General features: G+C 33.1%; 3 protein-coding genes across 4 annotated transcripts; 2 read left to right on the forward strand and 1 right to left on the reverse strand.

Annotated features, from left to right (window-relative positions):
• The first annotated feature begins 2,503 nt into the window (after nt 1-2,503).
• On the forward strand, nt 2,504-4,482 carry LOC119635121 (sorting nexin-12). Its single transcript, XM_038029712.1, has 3 exons — nt 2,504-3,011; nt 3,775-3,870; nt 3,939-4,482. The coding sequence occupies exons 1-3, from the start codon at nt 2,835-2,837 to the stop codon at nt 4,167-4,169; spliced, it is 504 nt and encodes a 167-aa protein (XP_037885640.1). The 5' UTR covers nt 2,504-2,834; the 3' UTR covers nt 4,170-4,482.
• A 356-nt stretch (nt 4,483-4,838) lies between these two features.
• Nucleotides 4,839-8,510, forward strand: LOC119635116 (CCR4-NOT transcription complex subunit 10). 2 transcript variants are annotated; one of them, XM_038029704.1, is made up of 8 exons: nt 4,839-5,032; nt 5,095-5,260; nt 6,327-6,758; nt 6,821-6,927; nt 6,986-7,313; nt 7,378-7,454; nt 7,512-7,859; nt 7,910-8,510. In XM_038029704.1, exons 1-8 carry the CDS (start codon nt 4,917-4,919, stop codon nt 8,238-8,240), a joined length of 1,905 nt encoding a protein of 634 aa, XP_037885632.1. In that variant the 5' UTR covers nt 4,839-4,916; the 3' UTR covers nt 8,241-8,510. The 2 variants fall into 2 exon arrangements, with proteins under 2 accessions (XP_037885632.1, XP_037885633.1); XM_038029705.1 differs by having other exon boundaries at nt 7,512-7,847.
• Nucleotides 8,511-9,447: 937 nt separating this feature from the next.
• Nucleotides 9,448-13,370, reverse strand: LOC119634498 (lipase 3). The gene is made up of 3 exons (XM_038028711.1): nt 12,793-13,370; nt 9,908-10,633; nt 9,448-9,840 (listed from the first exon to the last, which is right to left on the reverse strand). Exons 1-3 carry the CDS (start codon nt 12,922-12,924, stop codon nt 9,448-9,450), a joined length of 1,251 nt encoding a protein of 416 aa, XP_037884639.1. The 5' UTR covers nt 12,925-13,370.
• Nucleotides 13,371-17,838: the final 4,468 nt, after the last annotated feature.

Below are 17,838 nucleotides of genomic sequence, written 5' to 3' on the forward strand. Positions count from 1 at the left end.
GGATGTGTGTTCGTTTGCACTAAGCACACAGCATTTTGATTATATTTTGTATTAATTTTTCATATAAATATTGCATTAATCACTGCGAAAGGGTCCATAAATGTATTAATAGATATTTCGGGAAATACTTGTTTAGAAGTAAATCTCTTGTTCTGTACGTGTAAGATAAACTCAATCAAATTGTATTCTTTCTCTTATCTCGAACGTGAAAAGTTTGGTTTGCATGATGAAAAGAGACAATAAAAACGATAATAAAAAAGATAACAAAAAAAGATTTAACCGATCTGTGTTCTTATGTTATGTTCTCACATTTTTAATGATAGGATCTTTTCGCAGAAACCTCTCATTCTCTATTGCTAGCGGTGAAGGTACGTCGGAACAATTGTTTGTTCTTTCCACTATTTATCAGATATGTAAATACGAAACCGGAATTTGCCCCAAAATGACATACAAAAGTGAGTTGAGTTTGATAACCCTAGGCATAAATATTCACAATTAGATCCACGTGTACCGTTCATATCTATAGCAAGAACAAACCACTATAGCAAGAAGGCTATACGTTCTGTTGATAGGATCAACCGGTAGGAAGTGATTCTACCGAAAAAATAATGGATTTCTTTTTCTCCAACATAATATAATATGCTTGAACGATGCGCTGCTCCAAAAACAAGCGGAATATTAAAAAAGGCGTCACAAGAGTATTTTTTTATATGTGATCCGTCCATTCATCCACATTACGAAAGCGGTGAGGAATACACTCGAAATACTCAACATAGTAGCGCTAGTCCATGCGGCTTACTCGAATCCTTCCCAACGCTTTGATTCGTACGATGATAGGGAAAAACCACTCAATGAATATTTCGAGACAAAAGAGAAAGTATTTTTTTAACGATGGTCAACAATCCGAATTTTCCGAATATTTTTTTTGTATTATTATTATTATAAATAACGTAGCCAGAGAAATAAATTCTAAAACCACAATCGCATTTGAGAGTCGAACCCACGTCCAATGAACCGTTAATCGAGATCCTATTTGCCTATTCGCCCACTGCGGAGGATATTTTTTCTTTTTTAACTTCTACGCAATGGCCGGTATTTTCTGTACAAGAATTCCTCTTTACGTAGCTGTTAACAATAAAATCGTAGACTTACGCAGAAACTATGTTTCCATGCCATGCATTCACATTTCTTATCAAAAATCGTACACTTTTACATGCAGTCTTGACAAAAATTCAAACTTCAATTTTTGTTTTCAATCCTTTGTCCAATCACGAGCGCGTATTCATTCAGTCATGCGAATACATATACGAACAGATAAAGTTTGTCTCTAGAAAGCTGTCCTAAGAACCGCGAGAATACATCCTTTTAAGGGATATCAGAAAATCAAGCTGCATTGGGTGAATTTTAAAAACATTCAAATGAAAATTTTATAAAATATTATTTAAGTGTTGCTCTTTTATGAGCTTAAAGGTTTGAGTATAATAACTTAATACTAATACGTTTACTTACCTTTCGAAGCGCATGGAAATTAGGCACGACGAAAGTTCTCTAAGTTTACTAGTCAGAAAAGAGATTTGAATTTTCAAAATTGAATCAAGATTCATTCACTCCACTGTATTTATTAGCCGATTTGACGAAAGAATAATTAATTAAAAAATTTGTCTCTTTATATATAAAATAGAAAAGGTAATCAGCTGTCATCAAGAGATCTTTCCATTAAAAAAAATGTCTACTTTTAGTGCATTCAAGACTTTACGGCAGAAGCACTCTCGCCTAAGTCAATTAAGTTATAGTTCTCATTGTTGTGTTTCCACAATTTTCGGATGGAATCAGCGATATCGAGGTTTGTCCTGCAACTTCCTGTATATTAAGTATTCGAAAATGCCGTGACGTTCCCTATGAAGTATTCAAGTATAGTTTAGATAACAACTGCTTCAAGTCATTGATGGCATTCAGAAGCTTATGAACGAACGATACGTCTAACATAATTCGTCTGCTTTCTCGGCGCTAAATGATTTCTATATGGTAGAAGGTGGATATTAAAACCCCAGAGCCTAACGCGAAAGCAGAATTGTAGAGATTGTTTTTGTACGGACTCAATTGATTTCAATTTGTTTGCACTATAGATCATGTTGTGGAATGTTCCTCGAGAATTAAGAAATTGGATTTACGCGTCAAATTAATAATCATAAACTATTACTTCCCAGTAATTATTATATCGCGTGGGTTAAACTACTTTCTAATAATTTCGATAAAGAAAATTTTGCCAACGAAATATTTCATCTTACACGTATATAATGTTTTTGATGGAATACAAATCGTATAAAAATGAAATTAAAACGAATTGTTTCAAACGTATTTCGCGGACACACACAAAAGTGATTTCACGAAACAAATAAAGATACTTGCCAGTAAGAGCAGGCATAATGGAATAGAAATGCCGACATATGGCAACACTAAAGCGAAGCAAAAGTGAAAAGAGATTGGAAAAGAATTTCACATTTCGGAATTATCAAAAGAAAAGAGTAACATTATTACGGACGAGGAAAATTTTTAAAAAACATTTATTTAATTTGAAATTGATTTTCTATAAAACGTTTAGATTGCAAAACTTTCTTCGTATTCAAATAAAAGTGGAAATAGAACAGGGCGTTAATTGGAAAAATTATTTAATGAAATTTCTGGAAAAATCCCGCATAAATCCTTTGATAATTAAGACGGCTGAAGTAGAAGGCTGAAAGAAGGCCTTTAAAATACATAATCAATTAAAACAAATTGTGCGTTGGTTCTCTAAAAAAAAAAACACAACAGAGCAATAAGAAAAACAAAACGCAATGATGGTAGAATCTGATGGTACAACAGATGCCACCCGACGTTTAAATGTCAAAAAGCAGACCTTGGATGATGCATACGCCGTGCCAGCGAATTTCCTAGAAATAGATGTTGTAAATCCTCAGACTACAATGACTGCAGGCAAAAAACGTTACACCGACTATGAAGTTAAAATGAGGGTAAGCGATAATGTATAAAAAAAAATGAAGAACTTTTTGCTGCGACACTTAAGCAATTTGAAAATCTTAGTTCTCTTAGTAGTTCTTAGTAAAGAAATGTTTGGGGCGTAAAACTTAAATGAGCACTTAGAACTCACAGTCGCTGATAAGTTTTGATCACTCAAAGAACTTTATCAGTAAAGCTGAAATTACTCATAAATCTTTTGTATGAGATTAGTCATAACAATGTTGACAAAAAAAGCCATTGACTAAATTTTTCTTCAAGTTTATGTTTTATTCTTACCACTACCTAAAGTAATATTATATTAGCTTTGTCATTCTTTACGTGACATACGTGCAATGTTGGACAGGTTTGGTCATTTGGCTCACTGAACGTAATCCGTTTCTCTTCCATGTTAAGCGTCAAAGTAAAACGGGTCCGCAACAATTGCAAAACTAAAATATCATCAAAATTGTATTGAAGAATTTGAATTTCGCTACAAATGAACAAGGCCGTTCGAAAAATAATTAATCTGCTCTTAGCATTCGTGGATTTGCCTATTGTTGGGAAGGAATTCTAGTTCTGCTAAACTTTGAGTTCAGCAATAGGTATTTAAGTTAGTTTGACTTTTCTCTAAAGTGTCTTTTTTTTGTTTACTCTTTAACACATTTCTAGCGTCACAAACACCCTCGCAATGTAAACGTAATAGAAATAATTTAATTATAGCAGATGTTGAAGAAAAAAATTTGAAATTTTCTTTTTATAAATTATTAATTATTACAGACGAATTTGCCCGTTTTTAAAGTAAAAGAATCTAGTGTACGACGCCGATATAGTGACTTTGAATGGTTAAGGAATGAATTAGAACGTGACAGCAAAGTAAGTATCCAATCAGAATATTAAAGTATTATTTACTACTAAAATACTAAAATGTAAAAAAATTGTAGATCGTGGTACCGCCGTTACCTAGCAAAGCCTGGAAACGTCAAATGCCTTTTCGTAACGACGAAGGCATATTTGATGAGAATTTCATTGAGGAACGTCGCAAAGGACTAGAGGCTTTCATTAATAAAATTGCTGGCCATCCATTGGCTCAAAATGAAAGATGTTTGCATATGTTTTTGCAAGAGAATGTTATTGATAAAAATTATGTGCCCGGTAAAATTCGTAACACCTAAAAAAACCTACTGACGTTTATAACTAAAAGCTTCACGACTAAATAATTGACATTATGCTAATTAATTCAAAGCCAGAAAATAGAAAACAAAAGAAAAAAAAAAAGGGAAAATTCCTGAAGCATTTTGGTTGCGAGAATGCTCAGAATTGTTTATACAAATCTTGTGGTCTTTATTTGCAAGGTATAAATATAACTGCAACAGAGAACAAATGATCTGAATCTATATAATATACATAGCTTAAGGGAGTGTGAGAGAAAATGATTAACAATACAAATCAAATTTTTTTCTATTAATTTAAGATATTCTACTTTATATATTTTCGAATTCCAATGTTATTGTAATTGTAATTATCGTAAAACATAAAAATCATAAATATATGTATATATATATATGTACATATATATATAAACATTGTACGGTTTTCAAAAATTAAAAAACTGGTTTTTTCTTTTTGATTTAAAGCAAACATATATTACAAAATTTTTTTGTTATCAGAAAATACTCAAGAGAGTCGTCAATATTTAACTGATCTTAACAGTTGACGTGTTCAAACTGAAATTTTATGCTGGCAGTGCTCGTTTATGAATGAAAATCGCGGATGCTATTTTACAATAAAATCAACTCTGCACATTGTTGCGAGCAGCTGTTTTTGTTTAATGCAATTCAGTGCAAATTTTATTTGGATAGATTTATATATATTAAAGCAACCAGTGGAAAAACTTTGACAATTTTTTTGCTTGTGGTCAAATGGAAACGCCAGAAGAGACACCAGTTACCCCTGAAATACCAAACTCTCCGGAAAAACCAAAAATTAATTCGCAAGACTACCGTTTAATATCGAAAGCTAATGACGATTTTGAGAGGTAATTATTTCTAATGTCGCTGATTAATTAAGTGTTATCTCGCCCTTTCCAATCTGTTGCAGTGGCAATTATGATGCCTGTTTGGAAATTCTCGAGCAACTAGAATTGCTCAGGGGCAGTGATAGCAAGTTGTTGCACAATCGTGCTGTTGCAAAATTTTATAAAACACAATGCAGAAATCATGATGAGCTACTTAAATCTTTGGAAGAGTTAGATGATGATAAAACGGTAAGCGTAAGCGTCTACATCAGTAGTTAATAACTCATTTATTCATTATATCTTTTAATAATAAATTCATTGATTGTAAGTCCTGACTTAGTTGCTTTCTTTGAGTAAGTGGTTGATCTAATTCTCTTTGCAATAATTTAATATTTTGTAAGGCATCTTTTAATAATAGTTGGGCTTTTTTACGCTCATCTACTAATTGATTTAAAACTTTCCTATTCAAATCGCATAATAATTCCGCTTTGGCCACTGTAATAAGAAAGAGTATTGTAGGGTTCGATGAGGCAAAATATTTTGAAAACTTACATTTTGCTTGTTTTTTAATATCCCCTTCAACATTTTCAGATAAATTCTTTAAATGTTCATTCATTTCACTTTCAAACCGACTTCGTTCAAAAGTATCACCGTCGCTTTTTATGGGTAAATGTTTCCGGGATTGCGAAATCCTTATGTTCTTGGAAATAGGAGAGAAGCGTTGACTTGGTGCTCGGCTAGTCCGAACTTTTAAGAAAAATGCTTTATCCATCTGCTCCTGCATTGGTTTTTGATATTTCTTTGAAGATGCCATGGTACTAATAAAGTGCTCAATCTTTTTTTCTTCCTCAAGAAGCTTTCCGACAATCTCTATAGCGTTAAAAAGTATGTGAAGAATTGACTTTTGAACAATCTTGACAGTCAAGGCAAATTTTGAAAAATTTAAAATAAAATTATAACGGATTGGTTAAGTGGTTCTTCTTAAGTTGATTTGTACATGTAATAAGTTAATAATGTTGTCTATAACAAAAAGGATGATGTCAATAGTTAGAAACGCTCAAAATGGATCGCTATAATAAAAGATTTTCAAGAGATTATTTTACGATAAGGAGGCTTCAGAATGACATGGATCTAAATTGATAATCTGAAATGTTGATGCTATCGTTTATTTACGTATAGAAGATTCAGCTTAAGGTGAAGTTTAGACGTTAGTGAATAGGCGATATTCGCGAATATGACCTGAAGATAATGAAACTTTCTTATTGCTTACTTTCTTGTTTTCCTATTTTTTTTTTTTTTTTTTTTTTGTTCTCAGCTCAATCGTTGTGATTTAGCCGTGCTACCACAAATGACATCTTCTCCGCCACCAGACCCAGGGCCTTCAGCAATGATTCCAATCTATAATAAAGCAGTCATTTTTTATCATCGTCACATGTTCGAAACTGCTTTGTTAACACTTAAACCGCTCGTACAGAAACTGGATAATTGCGATGAATGTTCAATTGCCTTAATAGGTGTTCTAATGCTGAGGCTCTTATTAGCCACAAATCGTTTAAGAAAAGCTTACGATTTTCTTGAAATTTTGCTGCAAAAATTGGGCACGAGTACATTAACATTAACAGCCGAAGATAGTAATCCCCAAGAGGTTTTACCTGGTATAGATGAGAATCTTGCACGTTGCTTAAAACTATTGTGCATGCTATCGATGGTGGTTAATAGAAAAGTTGTTTTGGTACCGGAAGACGGTGTAAGTACTCTAATTAACTATTATTAAACATAAAATGTGAAATTTATTTATAATATTTTTAGACAACGGAATTTTCCGCTTTAAAGGCTCATCAGTATTATATAATGAAAGATTTTCAAATGGCTGCAAAACAACTAAAAAAAATCAATGTTGACAGTTATAGAGGAGGGTAAGAGCTTCTATGGTAATGGCAGAAGAAGTATAAGCAGTATTTCCTTTTGCTTTAGTTTATACAATCACGAACTAAATACTTTGATTGCCAATAATATGGGAATTATTCATTTGCGGGTGCGTCACTATGCTATAGCTGCTAAATTTTTTCAGAATGCTATAATCTTCGATAAGCATATAGCTGCTAATTTGCGCCAGGCGGAACTGCACCAAATGAGTTCTGTGCGCTCTTGTGAAATTCTGTACAATTTAGGTATAGCTATGTTGCATTTGCGCAGGCCCAAAGAAGCTTTTCAATCTTTTCTTGTACCATTGAAAACTTATCATAACAATCCAAGGCTTTGGTTGCGTATAGCCGAGGCTTGTATTATGGAGCACGAATTGGTAAATGAAATGTACGTTTAAGAGCTTTCTAGGGTAAATTAAAGTGCTTACTTTATCGTAATAGAGAAGAGTAGCAGAGGAAAAATATGGTCCCTCCTCCAGTCAAAAAAGGGTATTGTTCTCCAATCGGATTCCATACACGTAAGTTCAAGTTATCAATTATACAAACAATTTCTCAAATGACGAAACTAATTTTAGAGAAAGCAGTCAATCAGCGGCAGTGCCGGAGCCAACAATGCCATTCGCTGCGCTAAGTTTACGCAATGCCTTATTTCTCACGCGTGCCTATAGCCATCAAGTTAATGTTACGACAAGTTCGGAGGAGGGAAACGAAGAAGAGACTTGTAAATCAATACCGACTGATAATAATTTTTGTAATCCTTCTGGTCCTGTAACTAAAGAATCCCTTGATATTATGCTATCCGCTATATATGCCGCCTATAGTTATGTGTCTCTGCGTTTAGGTGATTACGTTACTGCTTTAGAAATGGCTCAAGAATTATTGAAAACCGATAAAATCTCAGATGCTCACAAGCAAGTTATTCGGTTATTTATATATATATATATATAAATAATATATTCATTTGTTATTTTAGATTATTGGCTCATATGTATGCTGGTGAAGCATTAACAATGATGGATAAATTAGCTGAGGCGCGGCCTCACTTCGAACCTACTTTTGTCTCTACCTTGAATACTTTTGATTTTGAAACTAAAGATTGGCATTTAAAGTCTTTGGATGCGGCTCAAAATGTGGTGCGCTACAATTTAGCGGTTGCTTTAAATTTAAAAGGTGACTTTGAGGTGGCTAAAAGTCTCCTAAACACATGTACTCATCCTATAGTGGCATCAAAGGTTTTCGCTTTAAAAGTGCATATCGAAAAAACTCAAGCTGCGGCAGCTAGTTTGATAGCGCCGCGTATTTAGGCAAAATAAAAAAAAGAATAATTAACATTAATTAGTTATGAGAAATTGCATTTTATCCTTTGAGATGGAATTACAAGAACGGATTAAGTGATAGGTAAATAACAGTTAATCGACTGATAATGCGACTGTTGTCAATTCGCTAAAGCACTGCAACTTTTACTAAAGCGTCACTTTGACAGCTTGATTAAACAATGGTTTTGTAAGTAAAGTATTATTATTATTATTATTATTAATTTCGCCAGAGAAATAAATTCTAAGACTAAACTCTTAAAAGCACTAGCATCTAGAGCTATCGGCTTTTATTAAAAACTCTACCGCACTTGAGATTCGAACCCACGACCATTGGCTTGCTAGTCGACATTCTTCGCCTTCAGCTACTCAGGCGGATGTTAGTAAAGTAAAACTATTTATAAAGCAGCGTTCAGTATGGAAAAACTTCGAAATAACTTCCACTTGGATGCGTGTATCGCGCTTAAAATTAATGAAATCTCAAGTAAATACGAAGAAAATATAACTAAATCTGTGGATTTTCTCAATAAGTAATAATAGAAGACAAAGAGTAGAAATTACACATTGGAAGAGTTACATCAAAAGCTCCGAAAATGATCTCCTGTCCTCTCTAAACGTATTGCGTTGATTTGTAATCAATCCACGAAAATAACATTTGTCTGTAATTAAAAAATAATAAATAATAATAATTTAGACCTATAATCCGAAATTACTATTATAAACCAACTTTGCGAGGTTACATGGAAGAGGCTTTAAATAATTTTTATACCCGATCCAAATAATTCATATTATTTTAGTATGGCGAAATACAATGACTTAGCGATTTTCGTAAAAATATTTGAAAAATTGTAATTTTGTTCATGTAACCATTCTTTCCAAAACAGGCGTTATAAGTGATATGGTCCCGAAAATAGCGCGGCACACTTCCAATTTGATTGATTTCGTACTAGAGTCAAACTACGTCGTTGTGTCAAACTTTAAAACTTTCGTTATTTCTATCGCCTTAAGTTAGAAGAAACTAAGCTTAGAGCATCACGGGTGCTATTATTCGTATAAAAAATTGATATGATTAGCGACTAAAAATTGTGTAAATTTATTGTTTATACATTTATGACTTAATTTTAATTTGAACTAATATTTGGCATGACTATAAATAAAAATATATTAGATGAACAAATAAAAATAAAAAATTAAAATATCATCTATGATGATATTCATAAAAATTGAATTCATCGATAATCTTATTATATATAAATTCGCGGACACGTAGACCGCAAATAAAATCAAAATGATTCCAGTATTTTGGCGGCAATTTGTACAGCATTTTAACATTAGGCAAATGTTTGATTAATTGAAACATATCTTCTAAAGCGATTATGTAATCATTTTGGGCAAAGAATAATATAACTGGCGTAGTAACTTTTTCCAAATGATAAGCGGGCGGTTCCAATTGATGATAGCGTAACCAATTTATTTCGCGACCATAATCATATTGACGAAAATTTTTCGATATATAGCCTTGAAAATAATGCATTAATTGTTTGACAGATCCACCTACTGGAAAATTAGCCATTAAGTCCGGCAAGATAGTCTAAAAGTGAGAATTTTTTTTTTTTTTGCAATTTTTATTTCAATCTTCAATTTCTTGAGCGACATACCAAATTTAACATTTGCGTATTATAACCAACTGCTGGCCATAGGCGGCTAACACAGGCATGCGGTGGTTCAGATTTCAAGCATGTCATCGATAAAAATTTTTTCACATATTTATTAGTTGATACCATTTCTACACCCTGCAGAATTTTGCTAACATAATTCCTAGTACCCAATAAAGGGCCAAATAGCTTTGCCAAAGGTGCTTTAGTATTGCCAACATAGGTAACGGGTGCTAACAAAACGGCCGTTTTGAAATATTTATTATATTGAGGTAACATCGAATTTAAAACCAAAAATATTGTACCGCCCTGAGATATGCCAATGAAATGCATTCGTTCTTCACCCGTACACGCGTGTATGAAATCAATCATTGCTGGCATATCGTAAATACTCATTTCATGCCAACTAAAATTCCAAAATTCAGGCTGCGTATCATTATACCAGATATTGTGGCGTGAATAGATATTACCGCGATTATTACCCAACCAAACATCGTAGCCATTATTAGAAAGCAAATACGGTAAAGAGTCCTCTGCACCATTTAATAGCCAAACATCCGACGAGGCGTAAATACCGGCCATCAATAATACTACTGGTCGTTTTTGCAAAACATGATCGCCAAGTTTTCTTTGCCTGCACGGTATACGATGTAATGTTAAAACGTAACCGTCCTTGGTTTGTACATTGTGTTGTTCAACAGGAAATCCATCATGTTGTATACGTTTCATCTGTAAATATTCAAGTGCGCCCGATGATAATTGCAAAACACTTGACCTAATAACAACATTCACAAGTTGTCATGTAAGCTGAGTAATTATATATACAAATGAAGTTCACCTGGTGAATGTACAAATTGTTTTTGCTGTTTTCATATATGCATATGCATATATGTTTTAGGATGGAATTATGTGAAATATTTCAATTATGTGAAATCGTAACGAGCGGATTGTAATAATTTCATTATAAGTACATTATATGATCGCTTAGATGAAACAATACCTGAACGAAGGCTTCATTCAATTAGTATGACAAGGCGCGATAGGGTATATGCATGCAAACGAATGGAAAAAGTGATGCAATCAGTGGCAGTGCGATAAGCAATTTTTACGATTTAATTTTCTATGAAAACTAATGTAATGATTCAAATTCGTCTTTTTTGTTGTATTAATGACGTCCAGAAGCACAATGGGTAACATTTATAGAAAAGAATTTGATTTGCATGAACTGCATAAAAGATTTAAGTTGTTTAGTCAGGCAGACGGACTGAATGACCGACAAATCGATCAACTCATGAATACGTAGATCGACTGAGCGAAAAGCATAAAAGCTAACGAATCGATCAACTAATAGAGGAACAGATTACCTTGATCAACGTAAAGTTAAACGCAAGCTACTTTCTCTGGGAAAGTACGCACAAGTAAAATTCTAAACCCATTCCCATCCTCCTGCGAATCCTTCCAAGGGAATCTGGCACACGAAACTAATGTTTTGCCTGCAACGTTAACCATTCGAACAGCTAGAAGACATGTGTGCTTGTTAAGCAGCTTAGATAAATTCACGTCGTGCTTTATCTCAACAAAATTCCACAAAGCCGTCCTTATCGTTTGTAAACTTTATTTGTCATGATAACGCATTGAGAACTACACGGATGGCCAAATAAAACAAAAGGGTGTTCAGACAGTTGATACAAATCAATTACTTCCATCTCCGCACAATTGCCGATATAAAGGAGATTTTTGAAATGAAAAGTTTGCTACATAGTCCCATGAGAGGGAGTGATTGCAACCTAGAATTTACACCAAAAATTTTTAAGAACAATTTACACCAAAAAATTAGTTATGTGCTTGCTTAAAAGTAGTGGTGTTTTTTTCGGCATCTATATCGAGGCTGATGCAATCACGCGTAGTTAGTGAGTGTGTGCCCAATCGGTACGTGTTATGCCTTTACTGACTAAGCAATCATTACACTTACAATCAAGTAGCGTCAAATCGCGCTGAGTTTTGAACACCACCAACTTCGCAGCTCTTGTCTGATCTATGCTGCTATACGGCGATCGGAATCCTATGCATGCCATTTGGTTATCAAAGAAGTTTTCTGTACAACAACAAATTTGTTTCCTTATGGAGTCACATTCACATAAATACACTAAGTTTTGTCACATCGCTTGTTGAAGAATGACTTGGGGCCCTTGATCACCACGTCTGTGTGAAGCAGTGCTGATAATGCGTCGTAAGAAATTTCTTCAACATATTTGTTTGAGGGGACTAAGATACTGCCTGAAGCTTACAACTCTCACTCAAAAGTATTTCAAAATTCAAGATAAATGAATAATGTCTTCATATGTCCTTTGGCTTTGAAGATAGAAGAAGAAATCTTAATTTTGGCTTTGAAGATAGAAGAAGAAATCTTAACTAGGCATTTTTTGTAAAAGTTACGCCTTATGAATGATAAACAAGTCGCAGCGGCAATGTAATGCATAATGAAATGCCAGCACGTGCTGTAATGTAACGGCATAATTGAATACACACACTTCCCACACATATTAAAATATTTTGCATAATTTATTTTGCTGCATATTTTTTGTTTTTTTTTTGTTTTTTTTTCTGTTACAAATCATTTAAACGCAGCCACTCATATATGTATATACGACGACCGAATAAGTATCACATATGCATATATATATATGTGTGAACAAACACTTAAGTAAATATATTATTTGTTATGATATTTATGAATGAATGCATGAATGAAAGCAAATGTGCACAAAAGTGACACAATAAATTAACAACACAATAGTCAGTTAATATATGCAAATGCACACACACAAACACACACACACACATACACACATGCACACACAAATACACATATACACGCATGCACATACCGCATCAGTTATAATGACTTCACGATTCGATTTTGTATGGAAGACAAACGACGTATCCACAATGCAGCGGTTTAGCGGCAACAATAGTATCAATAATGAAAAAGAAACCATACCGATATCCAAGGATGACATATCTGTGTATCTTTAACAATAGATAGATAGGCTGAGGATTAGGAGAATTTTGACAAAAGGCAAAGAATATGCCAATGCAATAATGCAATGAATATCCGTAAACACTTGATCAGCAGCTACTCCGAAGGTAGAATGATAATAAATAAATAATTGTTGGTTTCATCATCGTTTAATCTTTCGATGAAAAGTGGCAAAAATAAAATTCCATATCACGACACTGAACCGGTTATAAAACGTTTCGCTATTATATTCCACGCATTACGTGGTATGAATGAAGAGAAAACCTGGATAGACTTGGTAAAATGATTGAATGACTGACTGACCGATTGACCGCGACAGGATAATATCGTACAAGCTGCTTACTCAGCTCACGTTCGTAATCTTTCATTATATTCACTTCTTTCTGACGGAATGCATTTTTTTTGTCATTTTTCGATTTTTTTCATATGAAAAAAAAATAAATTTTGAAATTTTATGTAAAGCTTTTTGCGACTAGCGGTAAACGTCTGAATTGCTTGAACAGCATACAGCAAAAGACTCGAATGTGATAATATTCCTCCCCATAACCAGATGTGAAACTTAATAGTTTATAAAAGCATAGTGTCTTTATGCACCCTCCAGTTAGCTAGTGGCCGACGTTGCAAACCTGTAACCAAAAACATGCTTTCCATATCTTATTATGTTTGAATAGTTTTTTTTTTTTTGGGTGCCAAAATTTTTATGCCTATCAACAAATAATGCAAGTATATTGATTTCATTAAGTCTTATGTCAATTCTTAAAACATTAAATGGAAATTTCTTCCATATATGGCAACAACTCTCACTTGGTTTACATTGAAAGGAAATTCTGAAGATGCAATCAAGTTTTCTTATCTCTCGAACTGCATTATGCGAGTGTCTGATCTTTGTTTGCATTTCTTCTTTTGTTGTTCAAGCGTTGGAAAGCATTATCCTAATCGTTGACGTTTATGATGCCTGAATATCTTAGACGTTATTTAAAATTCACTTCGAAGGCGATTAGTATTCCTATCATATTTGTCATTATTTTTGTCCATCTTTTTCTTTCTTGAATATCTCTTACTAAAAATCAACTAAATTTAGAAGATTTGCCTTGAAATATGCAACAGATATTAAAGAAATATATATGTATTTTTTAGTGTTTTAATAATGTCCTTCCCGTCCATCCTTTATATACAATAGTCCTAAATTCAGTTTGAAAATGGGCTGCAACTTAGATTGCTGAGACTTACGAAGGCTTGATCTATTTATCAGAGCCATCAAGAAAGTTCCGTTATAAATAGAAATAGATCAGGCCGTAAAGGGGGCACTAAGCATAACAATTTTTGTTTAAAAACCTCTTCAAATCGATTAGTAGTGGAGTTTACTTTGGCCGCAGTAATAATGGATGCTTTGACTCTGCAAAAACAAAACATTTACCGATTATACGCACGCCAGCTAGGATACGACCGCTTTCTTATCTTTCTATCGTTTGCCTTATTTATTTTCAATCGTCAACAACGGACATCACCTGAGTATGTTTGGTCATATAACGAAAAAAAAAAAAAAAAAAATTCGATCTGGAATCTGGCCTATATATATATATAAAACTTTTTAAAAAAGTGCATCCAAAATTCACTCTAAACGCTTATTCGCTACCATAAGTAACTAATTACGCGCTTTGTATTTCATATGTATTTAAATATGTAAATTTATGAACGTGGCGATCTTTATTAAGTATTTCTCCTTTTCCTTCTTTTTATTATTCATTTACGTTTTTTTTTTTGTAAATGTGTCATAAATCGTATATGTTTAGCCGTACTTGTGATTTAGTAATGTTTGCATATTATAGGCTTGTATATGTATATATGTGTATATATTATGCCTTTTCTTTAAGCACATGCGCAACTTTAAACCTTCAAAATTTACCTTTTTTTTTTCAAGTGTTTGCGCATACATTTGTGCACTTGTGTATATGCTTTGAATATTTGATATCGCTGACTGACTATATACACGATTGCCTATATGGGCCGTTAAGTACCGCTGTTTTTGGGTAAATTTCCATAAAGCACATATTGATTTTATTGTGTCATCATTAACCACACCACATACCTAGCTAATCAATCGTGAGAGGTGTGTGTGTGTGTGTGTGTGTGTCTGTGTGTGTGTGCGTGTGTGTGCGTGAAATTTCTTTCTTCTCTCCCCTTTATTGGTTTGGCAGATATCTTATTATTATTTTTTATTTTTTTTATTTTTTATTATTGGTTTCATTACAAGTCATTTGTGGTTTTAAGAGATGTAATAATTGAAATTAAAAAGAAATAAAAACAATTTATTCATTTGTAGATCGCATCTTGAATATCATAAACCTATACTTGGCTTAGATAGGTAGCAATGATAAATAATTGCAGGTGAATTTCCGCTTGATATTTATCTATCAGTTACTTTTGAAATTGCTTCGTTATTTCAGCCGTTATGGGTGCATATTTACTACTTGACTTCTCGCACCCACAGTACATACAATGGCAAATGCTAAATATATGTTTACTTAAGTTCAATTTTCCTAATTAATAAATTCCGTTACGAAATTATAAGTAGAAGTAACACTTTATAGAGCAGATCTCTTAATCTGCATCTCGTTAAGTCCTGAAAGTAACGAAAGCTAGCTAGTATTTGCTGTAAGGCGTATGAATAATGACGGGTTTATGGCAACATTAGCCGACTTATGGCGCAAACTAAGTTTTTGTCAAACGAATGGTCTATGTAAAGAAAGTGCACGCAGGTTAGCCAGCAGGTTAGCTAGCTTCCAATTCGTTAGGAGAAGAATGCTGCCATAGTGAATATAATATCCTTAATAAATCACACACACATTTTACACACATTTTCAATATGTTACTTTTAACTGGAAATTTATTAACAAACACATTTTTTTTTTAACTGACCCTCTTAACTAAAAGTTAAAGTTATTGCCTTTCATACACGCATATGTTTTGCTAATTCTTAGTTACATTATTGTGATTGGCTTCTTTTTTTTTGTCTGTTACAAACATGCGACATAAAATTGCTTTGAAAAATACGAACACAAATGCAAGCTAAAAACATATATGAAACGGAAAGTTTATTTGAAGAAATAAGCTACCAATTGTTATCAAAATTTATTCTATTATTATAATTATTTTAATATAGACACGATTTATACCTATTCTTGCTTAGGACAATTTTGTTATCTCATAAAAGTTACGGGGAAAGACTTAGGATAGAGTCAGCTTTGATTATACCGTTCAATTCGGAATCATTTTCTCACTCGATCCTTGCATGTCTGTCTGTCAGCCTGTTTACCTGTTTGTCTGTCTGTCTCTCTACTTACCTCTTTCATGGTCTCTTTTTGGACGTAGTGACAGTGCACGGACAATTAGTGGCCCAACACTAGGCTAAAAATGCACACCGGAACCGCTTTCGTATTACCTCGAAATGGATCTTTGTGGGTTGTTGATGCTTCCTAAACCATCCCACCTGCCCCACCCCTCCTCCCACCTAATTGCATGTCTGCCTTTCTGTTTTCTCGGCTGTCTGTGTGTTTGCCTGCCTGCCTGCCTGCCTGCCTCCTTCATGTCCATTGGTCAATTCTTCTCTTTGCCCGCCTCGTTGTCTGTCTGCCTAGTCGTCTGTTTTCTCGCGCGCCTATTTGTCTTAATACTTGTCTATCTATCTGCCTATCTATCTGTTTATCTGATGCCTGTGCCTTGTTGTGTTCAAATTGTAGATAGCAAGGTTGAGATATTTTAATGAACGTTGGTACGCGAATCTGTTTCCGCCTGGAAAATGTATTGATTTGGATTTCCTTTGCTATCATTTCAATTTTCAAAAATTTTTCTACAAAAATCGCTGATTAATAGTAATTCGGTATATATAAAGATGGCATATAAAATTCGGATTGAATGAACCAGTTTTTTTGAACTCCTTTCCATCGAACTTCACATAGTAAAAAAAAAAAAGGTATAATTTTTAATACTTCATTGTTAAATTCGGTCCGTAATAGTAAGGCCGTAAATATATTCCCATGAAACGTGATGGCTTGAATTTGCTAATAAATAACATTGAAATATTGAAGGTTAAAATTAAATCATAAAAAAAGTGCGCGATAAAAAGAATTTAAAAATAGTTTTGGACTAAACGCTAACTGAGATTTCAATGAGTAAAATCAGTTATTTAACTGACTAATTCAACTATAAATTGTTTGGGCTTTGCATGACATTTCTATGTGGCATAAGCAGTTTGGCAACTGTGTGTATAAAAAAATTAGAAGAAAATTTGAGAGCGTAACACAACAACAATTTGAATTCTTTTAATCTAATTCAATTCAATTAATTCAGTTAATATTATGTGTTGTTCTTTGTAATAACGAGAATCGAGTATGAAGATATCGCAACCAGTTCCTAAAAGTTCCATAAGAAGAATAAGACAAACTTATTTAGATAATTTGTTTATTATGTCTATTCATCATTCTATACAGTTTAAGATATTAAGGCGTTAAGTTGTTACTTAACTTAATTTCACATAAATTTTTTTTGCAATTAACAAAAGAAAAGGAAAAAAAATTATTTAAAAAAAAGAAAAAAAAAAAAATTGAAATTAATAAAAATTCAAGGTAAGTAAATGAAGGGTATGCATGATTCGTTTTAATGGCTGCTTTGTTTTCATTCATTTTTAACACAAATTTATGTTCTGACATAATATTATATAACGACATTATATGTAGGACATGCTTAATAAATTGAAATTCATTTTTTTTATTAATTTATTTTATTTTATTTTTTTTTTTTTTAAATAATAAGATATAATAAGCAACTTTTGAAATTTAACACAATAAGATAGTTGTCGCTTTACATAAACACATATGTTTATGGTCTAGAAGTA

The sequence above is a fragment of the Glossina fuscipes genome, unplaced genomic scaffold, assembly GCF_014805625.2.
Source record: "Glossina fuscipes isolate IAEA_lab_2018 unplaced genomic scaffold, Yale_Gfus_2 3, whole genome shotgun sequence".
Classification (NCBI taxonomy): domain Eukaryota; kingdom Metazoa; phylum Arthropoda; class Insecta; order Diptera; family Glossinidae; genus Glossina; species Glossina fuscipes.